This window comes from Anomaloglossus baeobatrachus, chromosome 11, assembly GCF_048569485.1.
Source record: "Anomaloglossus baeobatrachus isolate aAnoBae1 chromosome 11, aAnoBae1.hap1, whole genome shotgun sequence".
NCBI lineage: Eukaryota > Metazoa > Chordata > Amphibia > Anura > Aromobatidae > Anomaloglossus > Anomaloglossus baeobatrachus.
Window position 1 is genome coordinate 148,316,724 of NC_134363.1, and position 24,730 is coordinate 148,341,453.

At 51.7% G+C, this 24,730-nt stretch overlaps 1 protein-coding gene across 5 annotated transcripts in view; it reads left to right on the top strand.

Annotated features, from left to right (window-relative positions):
- Nucleotides 1-21,541, top strand: part of LOC142256430 (cyclin-dependent kinase 11B-like) — a 186,234-nt gene extending 164,693 nt beyond the window's left edge. For all 5 annotated transcript variants that reach the window (XM_075328108.1, XM_075328110.1, XM_075328111.1 and 2 more), the window contains 7 exons: nt 9,185-9,290; nt 9,647-9,768; nt 10,847-10,954; nt 18,742-18,858; nt 20,497-20,645; nt 20,733-20,922; nt 21,216-21,541. In XM_075328108.1, the coding sequence (XP_075184223.1) occupies nt 9,185-9,290; nt 9,647-9,768; nt 10,847-10,954; nt 18,742-18,858; nt 20,497-20,645; nt 20,733-20,922; nt 21,216-21,308 (885 nt within the window). In that variant the 3' untranslated portion in view covers nt 21,309-21,541. The remainder of the gene's footprint in view (nt 1-9,184; nt 9,291-9,646; nt 9,769-10,846; nt 10,955-18,741; nt 18,859-20,496; nt 20,646-20,732; nt 20,923-21,215) is intronic.
- Nucleotides 21,542-24,730: the final 3,189 nt, after the last annotated feature.

Genomic DNA, 24,730 nt, shown 5'->3' on the forward strand with positions numbered 1-24,730 from the left:
GGAGACCCAGACCATGGGTGTATAGCTACTGCCCCCGGAGGACACACAAAGTTACTACACTCAAAACGTGTAGCTCCTCCCTCCTAGCATATACACCCCCTGCTAGCCAGTCCTAGCCAGTTTCAATGCTTTGTGTTTCAGGAGGATCACACACACGCATGCATCTCTGATTTTGATTTTTGATTTTTCCTTCTGGATCAAAGATTTGGAAGAAAAGCGGGTCCAGCTGGACTCCCGGCATGTCCCTTCTCACCCCACTGTGTCGGCGGTGCTGTTAAGGTTGATTTTCCAAGGCTGGAGCCTTCTCATGCCGCGCTCCTTCACCATCCCATGCTGGGGCTCTGGCTTGAAGTGGGAGCCAACACGGTTCTCACTGCTTTGCAGGAGACCGGTCTCCATCCGCAGCCCTTTTGCAGGATCCTGCTGGACGGAGCTATCACCCCCCAGGAACCTGGCAACCTGTGTCTCACAAGCTAAGTATATGAGACGTTATTACCACAGAAAGTGGTCTTTCCAGGGGTCCTTTATGTTTATTATTGGGGGAGTGTGTTTTATGTTTGGTGTTAACGTTTCCGGCCGGTTCTCCAGTTTTCACTGGAGAACCGCGCCGATGGTGCCTGCACGCCGGCCGCATGTTTTACTCTAGGCCCCGGCTTCGCCTGAGGCCTAGTTTCGGTTTCCACTGTCTCTGCATGTCAGTCAGGCAGAGGGACAGTGTGGCTCCGCCCAGCGGCTGTGCAGCACAAGGGAAGGGACACTCCTCACTGAGGAAGGATTCCCTCCCCTGGCTACCTCATTTGCCGCTCTCAGAGTAGGCCCCGCCCCCTCTCCTCGCTCCGGTCGCCATTTTCTCAGCGTTCTCTGTGCCTGCATAGGCACAGAGATTCCACATTGTGACAAGTGGGGGCCTGGGCTGAGGGATAGAGGGCACAGACATGTCTGTTTAAACGATCTGCAGCCACAACCTCTGGTTTGTGCAGCTGCTTATTTTATCCGTTTATATTGCTGGGGGCCATTCTAGACAGAGCCCCCACCTCTGCAGCATGTCTCACAGAGCGAGGCTGCAGGCTGTTTTTATTATCCACTGCAGGTAGTCTCGTACGGCTGTACCGAGCTCATAACCACTGTGGCCCCTCAGCTTGGAGGCTCATTAATGGTCCCTCCAGCTGCTCCGGCTTCGGTGGCTGACCCCTGGGGGAATCCTATTTCCAGGGGTCGGCTGTCCCGGCATCTGCTGAGCATGCAGCCCCCTTCTCAGGGCGTTTTCTGCTACAGCTCGCTCAGCAAAGCTCACAAGGGACTCTCCTTCTGGGCTCAGACCCCGTCCTCCTGACAGGGAGACGCAGGGTCCCCTGTCCTCCCCGTCCCGCAGCTCCGATTACGAGCTGACTCACTGGACGAGGAGGATGTCTCTACCAGGGGCTCGGACGCTACTTTATGTACATTGATCCGTCCGTAGGTGACGCAGATGCGAATGATTGGATTGCGTCCATTATACTTGTACTGGACCTCCATCCGCCATTATCAGGGGAGTATTCCCCGCTGGCAGAAAGGCATCAGTATACCTTTAACAGGACAAGGAGTGTGTTCCTTAACCACTCCAGTTTTCAGCCCGCTGCGTCCAAGCCCACAGCCTGTCCTGCAGACCCCACAGCGGGGTTCTGCTGCCCGTTTCCCCCTCCCATCAGAGGTGGTCAAGGAGTGTACTCATTCGCCAAGGGTGGCCACTCCGGTGTCTAGACTTTCAGCCCGGATAGTTGTATCAGTGGCTGACGGCACCTCTATAAGGATCCCACGGTACATTAATTTTGTACTGGACCTCAATCCGCCGAGTTACCTTACCTAGGAGAACACAACGTGTGTTCCTTAACCACTCCAGTTTTCAGGCCCCTGTGACCAAGCCCAGGGTCCGCTCTGACAGTCGTTTCCCATGAAGCGTGATTCTGAGGACTGTGTTTCCCCTGTCCACCAATGGTGGTCAAGACGTGGGCTCATTCACCTCAGGTGGCTCAGCCCGGACCGTTATGTCAGTGGCTGATGGCTCCTCACTTAAGGTTTTGCGGTCCGCCCGGTTGTCCTTTTGGCCAAGTCGGTATGGGGGCGGCAGGAGCTTCGTTCTCCTCAGCTTTACAGCAGTGCGGTTTTTTTGTACCTTCTCTGCTTCTCTGAAGGAGATGCATTCCCTCACAGGGACTCTATGCCCAAAACGGTTGCCTGAACTTCCAGACTTCAGTCTTTTCATCCTATGCCAGGTCTGCCATGCTGGACACCGCACGGCGGTGGTCTTGGCTACTTTCCTCGCTATCCGCAGGCTCCTGTGGCTTCGGAAATGGAAGGCAGATGCCTCTATAGAGGTTCCTTGCTGGGCTCCCCTTTGGTGGGACCAGTTTCTTCAGAACCAACTGGATGAAATTAAGGAAGCTCTTGGCGAGGAGTGTTCTTCCTTGCCACAAACCTAAACCAGGGAACCTGTCCAGGGCAGGAATCAGTTGAGGTTTCGGTGGTTTCCGTTCCTCCATCTGATCGTCCTCTAGCTCGGCCTAGGTTCATAGAACCAAATGGCTCGAAGCTGCGTCTTCAGAAGACCGCAGGAGATGCTGCCACTGAGTCAGCTTCCTTCGAGCTATCTAGCCACGCCAACAACCTCCTTGGTCGGTGGCAGGCTCTCTCCACTTGGCGACGTATGGTTCTAACACGTCTCCGTTCAGTGGGGGCGGGATTATATCTCCCATGGCTACAGGATGGAATTCTGTCCACCCGCCAAACAGATTTTTTCTGTCAACTCCTCCCGGCTCCAAGGCCGCCGCCTTCTCACAGGCCGTGGCATTTCTTGCAGGCCAATGGAGTAATTGTACCGGTTCCCGACTGGGAACGGTTCTGAGATTTTTGCTTAAATCTATTCCTAGTCCCCGTAGAGGGCGGTGCCTTCCGACCTGGATCTTTAGCTTTTCAAGCATAGTCAGGTGTGGCGTTTTCACATGGAGTCTCGGTCTTGTTCCGTGTGTTTTTCACCGCATCAATCAAGAACCCAAGGAGATTCCCTAGCAGCCATCGGCATCAGAGATGCCTATCTGCAGGGGTCAATCGCAGTTTCACACCAGCGTTGACTACGTTTTGACAATCGGAGTGGTCCAATTCGTGGCTCTTCCCTTGGGGTTAGCCACGGCCCCTCGAGTATTCTCATTGGGGCAACTGTGATTAGGGTCCTGCACCCCTAGGGATTGGCAGTGATCTTTTGCCCTGGACGGCCTTCTTGTCGGGGCTTCATCCAGTGCTGACTCTTAGCAGAGTGCTTCGCTCACTTTCGCCACTCTAACCTATTCGGGTGGCTTGTCTTTCTGCCCAAGTCCACTCTGACTTCGAACCAGAGGTTCTCAGGGACGCAATTCGAGACTCTGTCGGCACTTGTGAAGCTGCTCTTAGTCGATCAGTAGTCCCTCCGCTGGCGGTCGACGTCGTTCCATCAGACACCATATACAGGTGCTGGTCAGACGGTGGCGTCAATGAAAGCGATTCTTTGCCCAGTTTCTCCTGCGTCCTCTGAGACTGGATGTTTTCCGCTGTACAAGCGAACTCCCTCCTCCCACGGGGTGGTGGCTTCGCCACTGACCAGAGGCTCGTTTCAGTGGTGGCTTCGGCCACTCTGTCTCAGGGGCGCTCCTTCCTGGCCCCGTCCCGGGTGATCCTCACCAGGATGCTAGTCTATCCGCCTTGGGAGCAGTATATCTCCAACGTGGAGCGCAGGGCGCTTGGACTCTGTCCGAATCAGCCCTCTGGATCAATGTGCTGGAAATCAGAGCTGTATTTCTAGCTCTCTAAGCCTTCACCATCTGTTGGCGGCTAGGCACATTCGAGTCCAGTCAGACAACGTGACAGCATTTTCCTACATCAGCTTCCAGGGCGGGACACTCAGCCGCCTGGCAATCTTGGCGGCTCAACATTCTTCAGTGGACAAGGGACTCCTAGTCCACCGTATCCGCAGCCCACATCCTAGATGTGAAAACTGCGAGGCAGACTATTTCAGCTGTCCAACCGTGGTCCACAATCCTCAGGTTTTGCGGTAGACACACTGGTTCATGTTTGATCCCAGCTTCGTCTCTTTACGTATTTCACCCTCTACCTCTTGTCCAGAGTCCTGCGCAAGATCAGTAAAGGGGGCCGTCGGGTCATTCTCATACTCCAGACTGACCCAGGCAGGCTTGGAACTCTGACCTGCTCCTTCTGTCCGTTGGGTTGCCATGGCATCTTCCGGACCGTCCAGACCTTTTCTCAAAAGGTCCGTTTTTTCCGTCAGAATTCTGGATTCTCAGATTGACGGCGTAGCTCTTGAGTCCTGGATCTTGGCGACTTCTGGTATCCTTCCTGAAGTCATCTCCGCTATGACTCGAGCTCCAAAGTGTCCTTTGACCTTTTTGGCCTTGCCGACCCTCCTGTCCCTTCCACAGTCCGGTCTACAGCTAGGACTATCCCTCATTAAGGGACAGGTCTCGGCTCTGTCAGTATGTGCCAGCGGCGTATCGTCCGTCTGGCTCCGGTGCGCTTCTTTAAGGGCGCATCTCACATCATTCCGCCTTTCCGGCGGCCTATGGAGCCCTGGGACCTTAATCCGGTCCTCCCGGTTCCCGGAAACCCCCCTTTTGCGCCTCTTGGGGAGGTTTCTTTGTTTCATCTTTCACAGAAAGTAGTCTTTCTAGTGGCTATAATTTCCCGCCAGAGAGTTCTGGCTGCACTCTCTCGGAGTCACCCCCTTTTTTGGTCTTTTGCATCAAGACAAGGTGGTCTCCGTCCGACTCCGGATTTTTTTCCCTAAGGTGGTTACTGCTTCCACCTTATCCGGGGCAATTTTCCTGCCTTCCTTTTGTCCGGCTCCTGTTCATCGCTTGAGGAAGCGTTGCATATCCTGGATCTGGTGCGGGCGCTCCGGATCTATGTGTCTCGCACCGCCGTTATTAGGCGATGCACCTCTCTCTGGTGCTGACTGCTAGTCAGCGTAGCGGTCTCTCGGCATCTAAGCCGACCCTGGTTCGTTGGCTTAGGTCGGCCATTTCCGAGACCGACAAGTGTACTCAAGTGCCTTCCCCGCCGGGGATCAGAGCACATTTGATCAGACCTGTCGGCGCCTTTTTGGGCTTTCAGGCACCAGGCTACGGCTCAGTAGGTCTGTCAGACTGCAGCTCGAATTAGTCTGCATACTTTTTCGAAGCACTACCCAAGGCATGCTCATGCTTTGGCAGACGCGGGCTTGGGCAGACGCATCTTTCCGGCGTCTGTCGCCCATTTGTGAAGTTAGGTTTTGCCTGCTTCTCAGTTGTCTGTTTATTCCCACCCATGGACTGCTTTTGAACGTCCCATGGTCTGGGTCTCCCATAGGAACGATAAAGAAAAAGAGAATTTTGTTACTTACCGTAAATTCTTTTTCTTATAGTTCCGTCATGGGAGACCCAGCACCCTCCCTATTGCCTGTTGGCAGGTTTCTTGTTCCGTGTGTCTTCACCGGCTGTTATTGTTGTAGACAGAGGTTCCGGTTCTTCCGGATTTTACTCTGTCTCTTCTTGTGGGTGGATGTCCTCCTTCAGCTTTTGCACTAAACTGGCTAGGACTGGCTAGCAGGGGGTGTATATGCTAGGAGGGAGGAGCTACACGTTTTGAGTGTAGTAACTTTGTGTGTCCTCCGGGGGCAGTAGCTATACACCCATGGTCTGGGTCTCCCATGACGGAACTATAAGAAAAAGAATTTACGGTAAGTAACAAAATTCTCTTTTTTGGCCTGATTATCTAGTTAGTACATTCTTTCTTGTGTGAAATCACTGATAAGCATGAATACCTTCTCTGTTCATTGTTTGAACATTTGTCCATTCGTCCTTGGTTAACTCTTTCTTGACCATACAGCTTAGAATCATATTATGGCGTCTGTGCAATGGTCATATAGACACACAGATAATTATGCAACAACATCTATACTTTGATTATTTACATACACAGATAATCTTATTACATTTGAACAAACAACCTATAGCCCAGGTGTTGTGAATGTGAGTTATGCTTTTGCTGCTGTGAGGCTCCCTCTTGTGGCCAGGAATGGTTTGGACAGAGACCAGGTGTGTTGAGAAATGGGCGTTTCCATTGCTAACTCTCTGCCTATTTAAACCCTGGTCTGATAGCAGGCTATGCCGGATGTCAGTTGTTCTTTATACATCAGCCTGCTTCATCCTGCCCCAGACCACATCTACCCCAGATAAGTTCTTGGCTCTTTATTTGTTGTTTGGTTCTTTTCTTTGTCGCTCCATTGGGAGACCCAGACAATTGGGTGTATAGCTACTGCCTCCGGAGGCCACACAAAGTATTACACTTAAAAGTGTAAAGCCCCTCCCCTTCTGCCTATACACCCCCCGTGGGATCACGGGCTCCTCAGTTTTCAAGCTTTGTGCGAAGGAGGTCAGACATCCACGCATAGCTCCACTGTTTAGTCAGCAGTAGCTGCTGACTATGTCGGATGGAAGAAAAGAGGGCCCATACTAGGGCCCCCAGCATGCTCCCTTCTCACCCCACTCTTGGCGGTGTTTGTTAAGGTTGAGGTATCCATTGCGGGTACGGAGGCTGGAGCCCACATGCTGCTTTCCTTCCCCATCCCCCTTAGGGCTCTGGGTGAAGTGGGATCCTACCGGTCTCCAGGCACTGAGACCGTGCTCCATCCACAGCCACTGGGGTATCTGCTGGATATGGAGCTGAGTATCGTCAGGGACAGGGCCCTGCTACGTCAAGGTACTCTGTGTCCCCGTACAGACCGCGCGCAGACACACTGCAGCATTGCTGGGTGTGTTAGTGCGCTGGGGACAACAGCGCTGCGCGCTTGTGCCACTACTCACTACAGCTTGGCTGAGTTAGTTAATGTATTGGGGGACTGCCGCGCCGGCCGCTGCTGTCAGTTTTACACTGCGGCGCGGCTGGGACTTGTAGTGCGCCGGGGACTTCCGCGCTGGCCGTGCTTATTGTCGGCCGCGCTTGTTACTCGAGTCCCCGGCTTTTGCGGCCTTGTCTCGTTGCTTTCCCGCCCCCAGGCCTGCCAGTCAGGGGAAGGGCGGGACGCTGTACAGGACGTCAGCGCCGAGGGCTGGAGTCTGCTTTGCATACTCCAGCCCCCTCACTGAACACAGTGGGACGCCAGTTTCCCGCACTTTGTCTGAGGCACGCCCACGGTACGCCCCTCTTCACAGGACGCCGGCAGCCATTCCTGTGTGCAGTCGGAGCTGGAGAAGGGAGACAAGCTCTGGGGGACCCAGACACGGGATTCTGGCGACCACACACCCGCTTTTGAGCGGGCGGTAAGCAGCACCTGAAGTGCTGACCCCACTAGCGCCGAAGTGTTCATTTGTACTTTTATGCTTGTATTCTATACATTGCACTGTACGGTCGCGATTCTTGACTATATACCCTCCTAGATTGCTCAGAGGACAGCATGTCGTCCGCAAAAAGCAAGGGTGCCAAGGCACAGGCTTTCTATGCTGCTTGTACCGCTTGTGAGGCTGTTCTACCGGCAGGTTCCACTGATCCCCATTGTGTGCAATGTTCCGCCCCTGTGGCACTTGCTCAGCTGGGGTCTCTGCTAGAGGTGACCCAGGGAGAACCACCTGTGAACACTGTCCAGGTGACGGGGACGGAGTTTGCAGTTTTTGCTGATAGATTGTCTGTGACTATGACTAAAATTCTAGAAACTTTGCAGTCCAGACCGGTACCTCAGACCATGGGCACTGTTGAATCATTGCCCCCTGGTCCCCCTCAGTTGGAACAACTCCGGGCTCCGGGGGTGTCCCATGCATCCCAGGGTGAAGGCTCTGACACGGACGACAGTCCCAGACGGCCTAAGCGAGCTCGCTGGGAACGGCCCTCGACATCATCACACTGGTCAGGGTCCCAGCAGGAGGACTCTCTGTATGATGAAGCGGAGGTAGCTGATCAGGATTCTGATCCTGAGACCGCTCTCAATCTGGATACACCTGAGGGTGACGCCATAGTGAATGATCTTATAGCGTCCATCAATCGAATGTTGGATATTTCTCCCTCAGCTCCTCCAGTGGAGGAGTCAGCTTCACAGCAGGAGAAATTCCATTTCAGGTATCCCAAGCGTGAATTGAGTACTTTTCTGGACCACTCTGACTTCAGGGAGGCAGTCCAGAAACACCACGCTTATCCAGATAAGCGTTTCTCCAAGCGCCTTAAGGATACACGTTATCCCTTCCCTCCTGACGTGGTCAAGGGCTGGACCCAGTGTCCCAAGGTGGATCCTCCAATCTCCAGGCTTGCGGCTAGATCCGTAGTTGCAGTGGAAGATGGGGCTTCACTTAAAGATTCCACTGACAGACAGATGGAACTCTGGTTGAAATCCATCTGAGTTTGTCATTTGCTGTGGTTGTTTTCAGTTTATTTCCATGCAGGGATCTTCCCTCTCAGTTGCTTAGCTGGGAAGCTCCCTGCAGCTATGTTTGGAGTATTGCTCCTATTAGTCCATGTGTTTGTTGCTTCTTGAATTTGTAATGGTTCCTGCTTTCTGCTCATTGGTATGACAAGAGCGCCTGGTATAGGACGGAGTTCAGATCTAGCGATCTGAGGGCTTTTTTATACTATCAGGTTTTTGGATTTTTGCAGGGTTTTTCTCTGGCCACCATCAGTCCCTTTCCTATCCTGTCCTATTTAGTCAGTAGGGCCTCACCTTTTGCTATTCCTATCATCTATCTGTGTATTGTGTTTTCCTATATCACCGCAGTCTTTGAATGTGGGGGGCTTGCTATTCTTTATCTATTTTCTGAGGCAGAGAGGTATTCATCTTTCCTTCCTTTAGGATAGTTAGTTCTCCGGCTGGGTTCGCGGTGCACAGGATGTTAGTTCACCCCTCGGCTACTTCTAGTTGTGATGGTTAGTAGTAAGGGGATGGCGGCCAGATTAGTTGCCAATGCTCTTGTCACCTTTTACCAATGATATATGGTTGTCTTCCATGGTTCTGGATCATAACACCCAGGCTACCTTCACAACGTCACTCAGGTTAGTTGCGGTCACAGCTGGAGGTTCCCACGGTCCGCCCATCACTACTCAGCAGCAAGGTACTGGTCAAACATCTGGCCAGAAAATGATAAAATGACTCTTCCGCCACTGTGTCCATGTACTTAAGCTGATTCACTTTTTTCCCTAGGAAATTGTTGTTGGGAGCAATATGGACAAAATCTACATTGTGATGAACTATGTGGAGCATGATTTGAAGAGCCTCATGGAGACCATGAAACAACCTTTCCTACCAGGTGAATGAATACATGGATTGATTACATTAATACATTTTTACCCTTCTAAATCCTCGTGGCATCTTCGTTGGTGGCTTTAGTAATCAGTCACTGATATCCTCCATCTTCGCTGGCAGAAAACGTTCCATAGTTCAGTCCTGATGTAAAATTGGAACAAGTTTTAAGAAGTCCTAAACTTCTCAGAATTGCATTTTAATTCCTAAAACTCTTGAACATGATTTAATCGCTCCAGTAAGTCTGGTCTCCTCTCCGACATCTGTTACTTATTAGTGGCGAGCAGATTATTCCAACCAGATTTTATTTTAGTAAAGTAAAAAGAGAATATAAACCCATTTCCCCATCTCTTCCCTCCGCAGGTGAAGTGAAGACACTTATGATTCAGCTGTTACGGGGCGTCCGACATCTCCACGATAACTGGATTCTTCACAGGGACCTCAAGACCTCGAATTTACTGCTCAGTCACGCTGGAATATTAAAGGTACGGCCTCTGTCTGCATCCGGCCTCCAGGAAAAGGCTAAAGAAGGCAAAGTGGCTTGTTACATTCCTCACTGCACTCAGACCTCTGCCAATTAATGGCGACATATCGTAGTTACTAAAGGGAACCTGTGATGTGCAATAAGCACCCATAACCACGAGCAGTTCTGGGTGTGTATTGCTAATCCCTGCCTAACCGTCCCTGTATACACTAGCATAGATAAAGGGATCTATAGAAAAAGGATTTCTAAAGATCCTTTATCTTATGCTAATGAGTGCGGGGACTAGTCACAAGGGTGTTGCTTCCCTAGCTAGTCAGCCCCCTTAGCATGTAAGTACGCCCCTGTGTGGGTGTGCTAACATGCTAATAAATACGCAGTGTGAGCGGATGATCTCACTCACCTCCACGCAGCCATCGATGCTGGATTTTGGCTCAGTGCGCATGACTTTCGGACTTTCGGCCGGGTCGCATACACCCAGCTCCATAGTGCGCATGACCGAAACTTCGAGGTCATGCGCACTGAGCCGAAATCCAGCGTCAGGTGGCTGCGTAGAGGTGAGTGAGATCATTCTCTGACGCTGCGTATTCATTAGCATGTTAGCACGTCCACAGGGGTGTACTAACGTGTTTATGGGGCTGACCAGTAAGGGAAGCAACGCCCAGGGGACTAGTCCCCACGCTCATTAGCATATCATAAAGGATCTTTAGAAAAACTTTCTCTAAGGAGCTAGTGTATATAGGGATGGTTAGGCAGGGATTAGCAATATGTAACCAGAACGGCTTGTGGATCTGGGTGCATATTGGACCCGACAGGTTCCCTTTAAGGATTTCAGGGCAGGGAATGGAGGACGCTGCTCTTGGTGGAGTTCCATGATTTTTGGGGGGGGAAGAGAAACGTCGACACCAAAGTACATCAGTGTCTTATATCAAATACAAAAGAGTCAGAACCTGATTTTGGGTGTCATTGTGATGAGGACAGCTATTCCCATTTATTATAATGTTTCAAAAGTTTTGATATATTTGTGCATTCCCAGTGTTTTGTATATTCTTAATTGATTGTATTTAGGGGTTTTTTTACAGGTTGGAGACTTTGGTTTAGCTCGTGAATATGGGTCTCCTCTAAAGCCTTATACTCCCATCGTGGTCACCTTATGGTATCGAGCTCCAGAACTTCTGCTTGGTGCAAAGGTAAGGATCCCTGACAGCATTTGTCACTTTAACAACCAATGTTTATGCTATAATATGTCAAAGATCAGACCAAAACGATGCAAATCCATTGTACGTCCCCACTTCTTACTAATCTCCATGTGTTGGTAAATGGTAAGATCGGACTACACGGGCTACTTGTAATTTCACATATAGAGGCGCGTAGGTCAGGATTATTTGCCTGTTCGTTTAACCCCTTAACGACCGCAGGCCGTAAAATTACGTCCTTGCGGTCATAATGTTACTGCCCGCGGTCTGCCGGCAGCATCATGCTGCGATCGGCGCACATCTCAGCTGATTTTCACAGCTGAGATGTGTGCCTGCTAGGCACGAGCAGAATCGTTATCTGCTCGTGCCATTTAACCCCTTATATGGCGCTGTCAATATGTGACAGCGCCATTATAAGCGCGATCGCGGTAAACATTTCCTTACTCACGTGACTCCCGATAGTTGTCATGGTAGCCCAGGGTCATGTGATGACTCCTGTACTACACCTGACTTGCTTTCACGTTCGCTGTGCCAGCGGCACAGCAAAAGAGAAAGAGAGCGTATCTGCTGTTTACAGCCTTGTAGCTGTGATCAGCAGATACTGCAGAGCGATCGGATTGCTGATCGCAAAAGCCCCCTAGGGGGACTAGTAAAATAAAAAAAAAAAAGTTTTAAAAAAATTAAAAAAAACAAAAAAAACTAAAAGTTCAAATCACCCCCCCATTGAAAATTAAAGGGTTAAAAAAAAAATATACACACAATTGGTATCGCCGCATTCAGAAACGCCCAATCTATCAAAATATAAAATCAATTAATCTGATCAGTATACGGCGTAGCGGCAAAAAAATTCCAAACACCAAAACAGTTTTTTTGTCGCCACAACTTTTGCGCAAAATGCAATAAGAGGCGATCAAAACGTAGCATCTGCGGAAAAATGGTACCGTTAAAAACGTCAGCTCGAGACGCAAAAAATAAGCAGTCATTGAGCCATACATCCCGAAAAATGAGACCGCTACGGGTCACGGAATATGGCGTAAAACGTGCGCCACTTTTCTTTGTCGCTCCATTGGGAGACCCAGACAATTGGGTGTATAGCTATTGCCTCTGGAGGCCACACAAAGTATTACACTTAAAAGTGTAAGGCCCCTCCCCTTCTGGCTATACACCCCCAGTGGGATCACTGGCTCACCAGTTTTGTGCTTTGTGCGAAGGAGGCAACACATCCACGCATAGCTCCACTTTTTAGTCAGCAGCAGCTGCTGACTATGTCGGATGGAAGAAAAGAGGACACATATAGTGTCCCCAGCATGCTCCCTTCTCACCCCACTGTATGTCGGAGGTGTTTGTAAGGTTGAGGTACCCATTGCGGGTACGGCGGCAGGAGCCCACATGCTGATTCCTTCCCCATCCCTTTTTACAGGGCTCTGGGTGAAGTGGGATTTACCGGTCTCCAGGCACTGAGACCGTGCTCCATCTACAGCCCCTGGAGAAGATGCTGGATGGAGCGGAGTACATCAGGGACATGGCCCTGCTTCCTCAAGGTACTCTGTGTCCCCGTGCATTTGGCGCTCACACCGCAGCATGCTGGGTGTTGTAGTGCGCCGGGGGACATCAGCGCTGCGGCGCCTGTGCCATGGCCTCATTCAGCTTTGCTGAAGCAGGCTCACTTATGGGAATTGGTCGCGCCGGCCGCTGGGACTGCGGCGCGGCTGGCACTTGTAGTGCGCCGGGGACTTCAGCGCGGCCTGCGCTTTTACGGCGGCCGCGCTGATAACTAGAGTCCCCGGCTTTTGCGGCCTGCTTCCGTTCGTTCCCGCCCCCAGACCTGCCAGTCAGGAGAGGGGCGGGACGCTGGCCACTTCCAGGAATCGGTCGCGCCGGCCGCTGGCAGCGGCGCGGCTGGCACTTGTGGTGCGCCGGGGACTTCAGCGCGGCCCGCGCTTTTACGGCGGCCGCGCTGATAACTAGAGTCCCCGGCTTTTGCGGCCTGCTTCCGTTCGTTCCCGCCCCCAGACCTGCCAGTCAGGAGAGGGGCGGGACGCTGGCCACTTCTATGAATCGGTCGCGCCGGCCGCTGGAACTGCGGCGCGGCTGGCACTTGTGGTGCGCCGGGGACTTCAGCGCGGCCCGCGCTTTTACGGCGGCCGCGCTGTTAACTCGAGTCCCCGGCTTCTGGGCCTAGTCTCCCTTCGTTACCGCCCACAGCCCTGACAGTCAGGGTAGGGGCGTGACGCTGCATAGAGCAGAGCTGAGAGCTGGAGTATGTTTTGCATACTCCACCCCTCTCACTGTGTGCACTGTGAATCCGGATTCCCGCACTTTCTCAGGCACGCCCACGGCTTCCTTCTCTACAAGGACACCGGCAGCCATTAGTGTCAGTTTCTGTACGATACAGAGACAAGTGTGGAAGACCCTGGCATTCTGATAGTCACACAATCGCTGTAACAGGCGTTAAGCAGCACCTGTGGTGCTAACCCCACTAGTGCAGAAGTGCACTTATAGATATGCTTGTACTATATACATTGCACTGTTTGGTCGCACGTTGTATATACCCTCCTGGATTATGCGGAGGAGTTATCAGCATATTCTCTGTGTAAAACAAAGGTGCAGAACCACATGTTTTTCTATACAGCTGGTACAGCATGTACGGCTATACGGCCGGCAGGTACATAGACTCCCATTGTATGCACTAATGGCCAGGGGATGAGGACGGTGTCTGCAGTATTTACTGACAGTTTTTCTGAGACTATGGCTATGATACTAGAAGCCTAGCAGTCCGGACATGTCTCTCACAATATGGGCACTGTTGAATCATTGATCCATGGCCCCCCTCAGTGTGAATAACTAACAGCTCCGGGAATGTCACACGCATCCCAGAGTCCGGCTCTGCACGGACGTCAGTCCCAGACAGCCTAAGTGGGCTCGCTATGAGCGGCCTCGGTTTCATCAGGGTCCTAACAGAAGGACTCGCTGTGTAATGAGGCGGAAGTAGCGGCTCAGGATTCTGATCCTGAGACCGCTCTCAATCTGGATACACCTGATTGTGACGCCATAGTAAATAATCTTATAGCGTCCATCTATAGAATGTGGGTTATTTCTCACAGCTCCTCCAGTGGAGGAGTCAGCTTCACGTATTTTTCTGGACCACTCTGCCTTCAGAGAGGCAGTCCAGGAACACCACGCTTATCCAGATATGCGCTTCTCCAAACGGCTTAGGATACACGTTATCCTTGTCCCCTGACTTGGTCAAGGACTGGACCCAATGTCCCGAGCGGCATCCTCCAATCTCCAGGCTTGTAGCTAGATCCATAGTTGCAGTGGGAGATGGAACTGCAAACTCAAAGATGCCACTGACAGACAGATGGATCTCTGGTCGAAAGCCATCTATGAGGCTGTCGGCGCACCGTTGGCTCCGGCATTCTCTCCCTTGGGGCACTCCAAGCTATTTCAGCTTGTCTTACACAGATTGACACGGTTACACGTACATCTGTGCCGCAGGTGGCATCCTTAACCTCTCAAATGTCTGCATTTGTTTCTTACGCGATTCAGGTTGTCCTGGACTCTGCGAACCGTGCGGCGGTAGCCTCCGCTACTCCGTGTTTTTAAGCAGAGCCTGGTCTGCTCGTTAAGTGAATGGAAGGCAGATTCTGCTTCCAAAAAAGGTTGCCTAACCAGTTGCCTTTTTCTGCTGACCGACTGTTTGGTGAGCGTTGGATGTAACCATCAAACAGTCCAGGGGTAAGGATTCATCCTTTCCTCAGCCCGGACACAACAAACCCCAACAGAGCAAGAGGCAGTCGGGGTTTTCGGCCTTTTCGAGGCTCGGGCAGGTCCCATTTTTCCTCGTCCAATGTGGACTCAAAAGGATCAGAGGAGCTAAGATTCTTAGCGGGCTCAGTCTCGCCCAAAAAAGCGACAGTCTGAAAACCCGCTTCCAAGGCGGCTTCCTCATGACTTGCGGCCTCGGTCGGTAGCAGGCTCTCCCGCCTTGGCGATATTTAGCTGCCATAGGTCAATGACCATTGAGTGTGAGACATTCTGTCTCACGGGTACAGGATAGAGCTCACTTCTCGTCCTCCAACTCGATTCTTCAGAATTTCTCCACCTCCCGGCCGGGCCGCTGCTCTTCTGCAAACAGGGTGCACTCTATAGGCAGAAAGAGTGATGACCCCCGTTCCTCTTCAGGAACAAGGTCACGGTTTTTACCCCAAATTCTTTGCGGTACCTATAACAACGGGCCGTTCCGTCCCGTTCTGGATCTAAAAATGCTCAGCAAGCTCGTGGACACCAGGCGGTTCCGGATGGAATCCCTCCGCCATGTCATCGCCTCAAGGTCCCAAGGATATTTCCTAGCATCATTAGGCATCAAGGATGCTTATCCACACGTGCCGATTGATCCAGAGCACTAGCGTTTCTACGCTTCGTTATAGGAGACGAACACCCTCTGTTCGTAGCTCTACCTTCCGGCTAGCGACAGTCCAACTGGTCTTCGCCAAGGTCAGGGCAGCAGTAGTCACAGTCCTGCACTCTCAGGGTCACTCTGTGGTCCCGTATTTAGACGATCTACTTGTCAAGGCACTCTCTTAGGAAACATGCCAACACTGCCCGAACGTTGCGCTGGAGACTCTCTAGAGTTTTGGGTGGATCATCAACTTTTTAAAGTCAGATCCGACCCCGACCCTATCGATAACATATCTAGGCATAGAGTTTCTTACTCTCTCAGCGATAGTGAAGCTGCCGCTAGACAAACAGCATTCACTACGGGCTGCAAGCTCTTCTTTAAGAACCAGTCGCACACATTGAGACGCCTCATGCACTTCCTACGTAAGATGGTAGCAATGGAGGCAGTTCCTTTCGCGCAGTTTTACTGCGTCCACTACAATGGGACATTCTCCGCCAATGGGACGAGGAGTCGACGTCCCTCAACAGAGTCGTCGTTCTTTCTCAGGCGGCCAAGGAATCTCTACGGTGGTGGCTTCTTCTCACCTCTTGGTCAAAAAGAAGGTCCTTCCTATCCCCGTCCTGGGCGATAGTTACGACAGACGCGAGTCTATCAGGGTGGGGAGCAGTTTTTCTCCACTACAGCGCTCAGGGTACGTGGACTCAGCAAGAGTCCACTCTTCAGATCAATGTTCTTGAACACAGAGCAGTGTATCTTGCCCTACAATCCTTCCAACAGCGGCTGGAAAGCAAGCATATCCGACTTCAGTCGGACAGCTCCACAGCGGTGGCATACATCAACCACCAAGGAAGAACGCGCAACCGGCAAGCCTTCTAGGAAGTCCGGCAGGTTCTGATGTGGGTGGAAGACACGGCATCCACCATATCCACAATTCACATCCCAAGTGTGGAAACTAGGAAGCTGACTTCCTAAGTCGCTGAGGTGTGGCCGAAAGAGTATGGTCTCCTCACCCGGACGGGTTTCAGGAGATCTGGCGCCGCTGACAGAGGCCGGACGTCGATCTAATGGCGTCACGGCACAACAACAATGTGCCAGCTTCATGGCACGGTTTCACAATCATCGAGCTCTGGCGGCAAACGCCTTAGTTCAGCATTGGTCGCAGTTCCAGCTACCTTAGGTGCCACCTCTGGCATTGTTGCCCAGAGTACTGCGCTAGATCAAGACCGACTGCGGCCGCGCCATCCTCGTCGCTACAAATTGGCCGAGGATGTTGTGGTACTCGGTTCTGTGGTGCCTCACGGTAGGCTAACCGGGGGCACTACCAGACCAATCAGACTGGCTGTCTCAAGGGCCATTCTTCCATTTGAATTCTACGGCCCTCAACCGGATGGTGTGGCATTGAGTCCTGGAACCTAGTGTCGTCAGGATTACCTCAGGACGTGGTTGCCACCATGAGACAGGCTAGCATACCAACGTCCGCCAAGATTGACCACAGGACGTGGAAGATGTTCTTATCTCGGTGCTCGGCGCAGGGTGTTTCTCCCTGGCCGGTTGCATCGTCTATGTTTCCTTCCTTCCTGCAATCTAGGTAGGAAAATGGGTTGTCGCTCAGTTCCCTTTAGGGACAAGTCTCAGCGCTATCTGTATTTTTTCAGAAACGACGACTTCCTCAGGTACGCACGTTCCTACGGGGAGTTTGTCTTCTCAGCACTCCGTACAAGCGGCCGTTAGAGCCCTGAGATCTGAACAAGGTTCTAATTGCTCTCCAGATGCCGCCTTTCGAGCCTTTGAAGGATGTCTCCCTTCCCGTTTTTCACGGGAAGTGGCCTTCTAGTAACGGTCTCGTCTCTTAGGAGAGTTTCCGAGCTAGCAACGCTCTCATACAAACTCCCTTCCTGGTCCTTCACCAGGACAGGGTAGTTCTGCGTCCGGTTCCGGAATTTCTCCCTAAGGTGGTATCCCATTTTCATATCAATCAGGATATCACCTCACCTTCTTTGTGTCCTCGTCCAGTCCATCAATTTCAGAAAGATTTGCATCTGTTGGTTCTGGTGAGAGCACTCAGGTTCTACTTCCCGCATGGCGCTCCTGCGCCACCCGGATGCACTCTTTGTCCTTGTCGCTGGTCGGCGTAAACAGTCGCAAGCTTCCAGATCCACCCTTGCTCGGGGGCTCGAGGAACCAATTCTTGAAACCTACAGTTCTACTGGGCTTCTGGTTCTCTCAAGGCCGAAGGCCCATTCTACCAGAGCCGTGGGTGCATCCTGGGCATTACGGCACCAGGCTACGGCTCAGCAGGTGTGTCAGGCACCCACCTGGTCGAGTCTACTTACTTTTACCAAGCATTATCAGATGCATACCTACGCTTCGGCAGACGCCAGCCTAGGTAGATAAGTCATTCAGGCGGCGGTTGGCCACCTGTAGGAGAGGGCCGTTTGACGGCCCTATCATGAGGTATTCTTTTACCCACCCAGGGATTGCTTTTGGACATCCCAATTGTCTGGGTCTCCCAATGGAGCGACAAAGAAGAAGGGAATTTTGTTTACTTACCGTAAATTCCTTTTCTTCTAGCTCCAATTGGGAGACCCAGCACCCGCCCTGTTTTCTCGGGGTTTTTCTGTTTTTTCGGGTACACATGTTGTTCATGTGGTATGGTTCAGTTCTCCGATGTTTCCTCGGATTGAATTGGTCTTTAAACCAGTTATTGGCTTTCCTCCTTCTTGCTTTGGCACTAAAACTGGTGAGCCAGTGATCCCACTGGGGGTGTATAGCCAGAAGGGGAGGGGCCTTACACTTTTAAGTGTAATACTTTGTGTGGCCTCCAGAGGCAATAGCTATACACCCAATTGTCTGGGTCTCCCAATTGGAGCTAGAAGAAAAGGAATTTACGGTAAGTAAACAAAATTCCCTTCTTTTCAGACAAACTTCCGATTTTTTTTAACCCCTTATATAAAAGTAAACCTATACATGTTTGGTGTCTACGAACTCGCACTGACCTGAGACATCACACCCACACATCAGTTTTACCATATAGTGAACACAGTGAATAAAATATCTCAAAAACCATAGTGCTATCGCACTTTTTTTGCAATTTTTCAGCATTTGGAATTTTTTTGCCATTTTCTAGTACACTATATGGTAAAACTGATGGTTTCATTTTAAAGTACAGCTCGTTCCGCAAAAAATGAGTCCTCACATGACCATATTGACTGAAAAATAAAAAAGTTACGTCTCTCAGAAAAAGAATGGCGAAAAAAAAAACGGAAAGCGAAAAATCGGCCGGTCGTGAAGGGGTTAATAGTCTTGCATTTGTGAACGCGGCTTTAAAGTTTTTATATTTATCATTTCAGCTTTTTTTTTCTCAATTTCCTCTTGCTAGGAATACTCCACAGCTATAGACTTGTGGTCGGTTGGCTGTATATTTGGAGAACTTCTGACCCAAAAGCCGCTCTTCCAAGGAAAATCTGAGATTGATCAGATCAACAAGGTCTTTAAGGTAAGTTACTGTGTGAGGAGGAACATCTCATGTATTTGTGGCGCCCCCTGAGGCTGCCATCGCCACAGAGGTACTGCACCTCAGTCAGAGATGTGGTGCCCCATCCTGGGTAAGAAAGAGGCCATCTGTCGGTTCACGCACCAAAAACCTGCAGACACCCAATTGTTAGCTCACATATTAGATCAGGGCCGGGGCAGGTCCCATTAATGCATTGCGACCAGTAATTTGGTTATGGCACTTATGCCCCGTGCACTGTCTCTAGAACCAGCCAGGGGGTGGAGCTTAGTGGGTGAGCTGTCTGAGGTAAAATGGGCGGAGCTAAGTTTGACCGTTGACAGAGTCGGTCGGACAGGGAGTCGGTCGGACAGGGAGTCGGTCGGACAGGGAGTCGGTCGGACAGGGAGTCGGTCGGACAGGGAGTCGGTCGGACAGGGAGTCGGTCGGACAGGGAGTCGGTCGGACAGGGAGTCGGTCGGACAGGGAGTCGGTCGGACAGGGAGTCGGTCGGACAGGGAGTCGGTCGGACAGGGAGTCGGTCGGACAGGGAGTCGGTCGGACAGGGAGTCGGTCGGACAGGGAGTCGGTCGGAGAGGGAGTCGGTCGGACAGGGAGTCGGTTGGACAGGGAGTCGGTCGGGAGGAGGGAGGAGACCAACGAGGCTTGAGGACCCTTAGGGTCCTGCTCAGCTCTGAGGAAACTGAGGAGACAATCCCAGCGACTTAGGGGAAGAGTGTCAGACCCCCTATAGTCGTATTTGACAAGCAACAGCTCAAGTTGAAGGGATTGGTCGCAAACGGGGTTCCGAACCCTAGGCTAGGAAGATACTTCAGGACTTCGTAGTAACTCCGGAGGCCAGGGTGGCTGTATGCATCATTGGGCCACAAGCAGCATGCGAATTCGCTGGAAGGGGACCTTAGAGGATCAGGGAGCGAGGCAGGCAGAAATCCCTTCGAAGGTTCCCAGAGGGATCCAGGCAGGCAACATTCCCACTAGAGGTCCGCGGCCCCTGGCTCAGGGCACTGTGTGTGGAGGCGCAGGACAGGAGGGTGACAGTCAGAGCAGAGAGACTGCCAAGAAAGGCAAACAAAAGGGAGAACCGGTACTGGCTTCAGACTTACTCTGGATCGGTGGTTGCCCATCACCAGGGATCCCAGCATAAAGTGGTGGAATAAATTGGCTGTCATCCTGAAGAACTGGTTCAGTGAGTAAAAGACTGTTGTTGCAAAGCTGTGGTGTCGTCTCCATTTCTCCGGTGTCACAACCTGCCATCATAGACATTTCCTATAATCAATGGTTATCTCCGGGCCTCACTCCACCTGTGGGGAGTAAAAACACCTCAGCTGCGCCCTCATCACCTGCCCCGGGAAACCTACAGCGCAGCGGCGGCCCACATAGCCACAAAACCACAGGTGGCGTCACAAACTTTATTCCACTGTATATAATAATCATCCCCCTTTATTAAAAAGACACCGCCAGGGTCACGGAGCCGGACCCCCGCCACCGCTGACATCCCCGTACTAGTCCGGCCTGGTTCCGAGTACCCCCGGCCCTGGGCAGGGCGTGTCCTATTTGTCTTAGAGATACTGCCAGGTTCTTCTGGATCCTGCATGTAGTTATCATCTGACATTCCTTTTCCAGGATCTAGGAACCCCGAGTGAGAAGATCTGGCCCGGTTACAACGAGCTTCCAGCGATAAAGAAAATGACCTTTTCTGAGTATCCTTACAACAACCTCCGGAAGAGATTTGGGGCTCTGCTGTCAGACCAAGGATTTGACCTCATGAACAAGTAAATATGATACTGATCTTCATTTATAGTGGAGGAAATTTCTGGGACTTCTTTTTATCATTCAAATAATATTGTTGTGTTCCCCAGGTTCCTGACCTACTGTCCCGCAAAACGAATTACTGCAGAAGACGCCTTAAAGCACGAATACTTCAGTGAGACCCCCCTGCCAATTGACCCATCCATGTTTCCTACGTGGCCGGCAAAAAGTGAGCAGCAGAGGGTGAAACGTGCCACGAGCCCTCGCCCCCCGGAGGGTGGACTCGGATACAGCCAGCTGGTACGCTTCTACATCTCGGGCTTACATTCATTATTATAGAACCTCAGGGTAAAGCAAACCAATCTGCCGCAGGGGAAGGGTGGTGTAGTGTTAGAAGACCCGTGGTAATATCTGGAGTGGAAGCCTTAATGTGGCCAGTTATCAGAGGCAGAACAGTCTTCGAATTAAAATCTTCACAAGACGCTCTCTACATACAAGGAATACTGGGAGGTTCTTACTCTGTAGCATTACGAATGGGCTTTACATTTTGTGTATTGACCTCCATCGTCATATTCTCCTCTGTTCTATTTCAGGGGGATGATGATCTCAAGGACACCGGCTTTCACCTCACCACCACCAATCAGGGGGCCTCAGCGGCCGGGCCTGGCTTCAGTCTCAAGTTTTAAGTGTTGGAATTGAAATAGACTTGGATTTTACAATTTACAAACATAATGACGACGAGGATTCAAGAAACCCCCCGATACTGTACAACACAGGCGCGTCTACCATGACGTCACACCATGAACGTTTTATTCCAGTGCAGGACCATTATACATGAGATGGGACTGCCATATTTGATGTATTTATTTTTCACTACTGTATATTTGTAGAAATAAAGTACAATTTTTAATTGTTTAAATCCCCTTTTTATTCTTCTAACACATTTCACCTGCAGTCGGGGTGACAGGTCAGATCTTAAGTGTTATTAGGAAGCTCGAGACAGATCAAAGGTCTGCAGCCGAACCAATAAAGGATAATCTTCCTATAGGAGCGTACAATGGTGGACATCGCTTGACAAAATCGAGTTTTCTCTGGCGCCTCATTGGGGGACACAGGAACATGGGTGTTATGCTGCCTATCCATAGGAGGACACTAAGTAGATGCAAAAGCATAGCTCCTCCTCTGCAGTATACACACCCTGGCCGGGCCAGGCAAGCTCAGTTTTAGTACACAAGCAGTAGGAGAAAAAGCCAGTAAAAACTTACCTCAACAGAGAAACATGAGAAAAAAAAGAGTCATAACCAAATAAGGTACTGAGAGAACCAAGGCCCAACAGGGCAACAGTGTGGGTGCTGTGTCCCCCAATGATGGCTAAGAGAAAACGATTTTACGGTGAGTACACAAAAATCCGTTTTTCTTTGTCGCTCCTTATTGGGAGACCCAGACAATTGGGTGTATAGCTTATGCCTCCGGAGGCCACACAAAGTATTACACTAAAAGTGTAAAGCCCCTCCCCTTCAGCCTATACACCCCCCGTACTGCTACGGGCTCATCAGTTTTTATGCTTTGTGCGAAGGAGGTCAGACATGCACGCATAGCTCCACAGCTTAGTCAGCAGCAGCTGCTGACTATGTCGGATGGAAGAAAAGAGGGCCCATAACAGGGCCCCCAGCATGCTCCCTTCTCACCCCACTCTTGTCGGCGGTGTTGTTAAGGTTGAGGTATCCATTGCGGGTACGGAGGCTGGAGCCCACATGCTGCTTTCCTTCCCCATCCCTCAATTAGGGCTCTGGGTGAAGTGGGATCCTTTCGGTCTCCAGGCACAGGAGACCGTGCTCCATCCACAGCTCCTGAGGACCATGCTGGATAGGAGCCGAGTATCGTTCAGGGACATGGCCCTGCTACTTTGAGGTACTCTGTGTCCCCGTGGGGACCGCGCACAGCAACACTCCAGCATTGCTGGGTGTGCTAGTGCACCGGGGACAGCAGCGCTGACTGCGTTTGTGCCATTACACACTTCAGCGTCGCTGAGTGTGTTCGTGTAGGGGGACTGCCGCGCTGACCGCCGCTGCCATGGTTATCACTACGGCGCGGCTGGGACTGTTAGTGCGCCGGGGACTTCCGCGCCGACCGCGCTTATACGGCGGCCGCGCTTATAACTCGAGTCCCCGGCTTTTGCGGCCTAGTCTCGTTTTCTTCCCGCCCCCAGCCCTGCCAGTCAGGGGAAGGGCGGGACGCTGTACAGGACGGCAGCACTGAGGGCTGGAGCATGCTTTGCATACTCCACCCCCCTCACTCTGCACAGTGGGGCACCAGTTCCCGCACTTTTCTGGGTCACGCCCACGGCTCCCTCCTCTCCTCAGGACGCCGGCAGCCATTCCTCTCAGCTCTGCTAACGCTGGAGAGGAGAGACAAGCTCAGGGAGACCCAGGCAGGATTTCTGGTGCCCACACAACCGCTTTGCGAAGGCGGTAAGCAGCACCTGTGGTGCTGGCCCCACTAGTGCAGAAGTGTACTTATAGATTACATGATTATAGACTATACTTTACACTGTATGGTGCACTGTTGATTTTTGTCTATATACCCTCCTGTATTGCTCAGAGGAGACAACAGCATGTCGTCCACAAATAGCAAGGGTGCCAAAGCACAGACTTACTATGCTGCCTGTGCAGCATGTACGGCTATACTACCGGCAGGTCCCACTGACCCTCATTGTGTGCAATGCTCGGCCCCTGTGGCACTTTCTCAGCCGGAGCCTCTGCTAAGGGCGGCCCAGGGAGAACCACCTGTTAACACTGTCCAGGTGACAGGGACGGAGTTTGCAGTTTTTACTGAAAGACTTTCTGAGACTATGGCTAAGATATTAGAAGCCTTGCAGTCCAGGCCGGCATCTCAAGCCAGGGGCACTGTGGAATCATTGTCCCCTGGTCCCCCTCAGTTGGGACAGCAATGTCCTCCCGGGGTGTCTCATGGATCCCAGGGTGAGGTCTCTGACACGGACCGCAGCCCCAGACCGATTAAGCGAGCTCGCTATGATATCCCCTCGACATCATCACAATGTTCAGGGTCTCAGCGAGAGGACTCTCTGTATGATGAAGCGGAGGTAGCTGATCAGGATTCTGATCCTGAAGCCGCTCTCAACCTTGATACTCCTGATGGGGACGCCATAGTGAATGATCTTATTGCGTCCATCAATGAAATGTTGGATATTTCTCCCTCAGCTCCTCCAGTGGAGGAGTCAGCTTCTCAGCAGGAGAAATTCCGTTTCAGGTTTCCCAAGCGTACAAAGAGTATGTTTCTGGACCACTCTGACTTCAGAGAGGCAGTCCAGAAACACCGAGCTTGTCCAGATAAGCGTTTTTCCAAGCGCCTTAAGGATACACGTTACCCTTTCCCCCCTGACGTGGTCAAGGGCTGGACTCAGTGTCCCAAGGTGGATCCTCCAATCTCCAGACTGGCGGCTAGATCCATAGTTGCAGTGGAAGATGGAGCTTCACTCAAGGATGCCACTGACAGACAGATGGAGCTCTGGTTGAAATCCATCTATGAAGCTATCGGCGCGTCTTTTGCTCCAGCATTCGCAGCCGTATGGGCACTCCAAGCTATCTCAGCTGGTCAGGCGCAAATCGACGCACTCACACGTACGTCTGCGCCGCAGGTGGCGTCTATAACCTCTCAAACGTCGGCATTTGCGTCCTACGCTATTAATGCTGTCCTGGACTCTGCGAGCCGTACGGCGGTTGCAGCCGACAATTCGGTGGCAATACGCAGGGCCTTGTGGCTGCGGGAATGGAAGGCAGATTCGGCTTCCAAAAAGTGCTTAACTGGATTGCCATTTTCTGGCGACCGTTTGTTTGGTACGAGATTGGATGAAATCATCAAACAATCCAAGGGAAAGGAAACATCCTTACCCCAGGCCAAACCAAAAACACCCCAACAGAGGAGGGGACAGTCGAGGTTTCGGTCCTTTCGGGGTGCGGGCAGGTCCCAATTCTCCTCGTCCAAAAGGCCTCAGAAGGATCAGAGGAACTCCGACGCATGGCGGTCTAAATCACGCCCTAAAAAGACCGCCGGAGGTGCCGCTACTAAGGCGGCTTCCTGATGACTT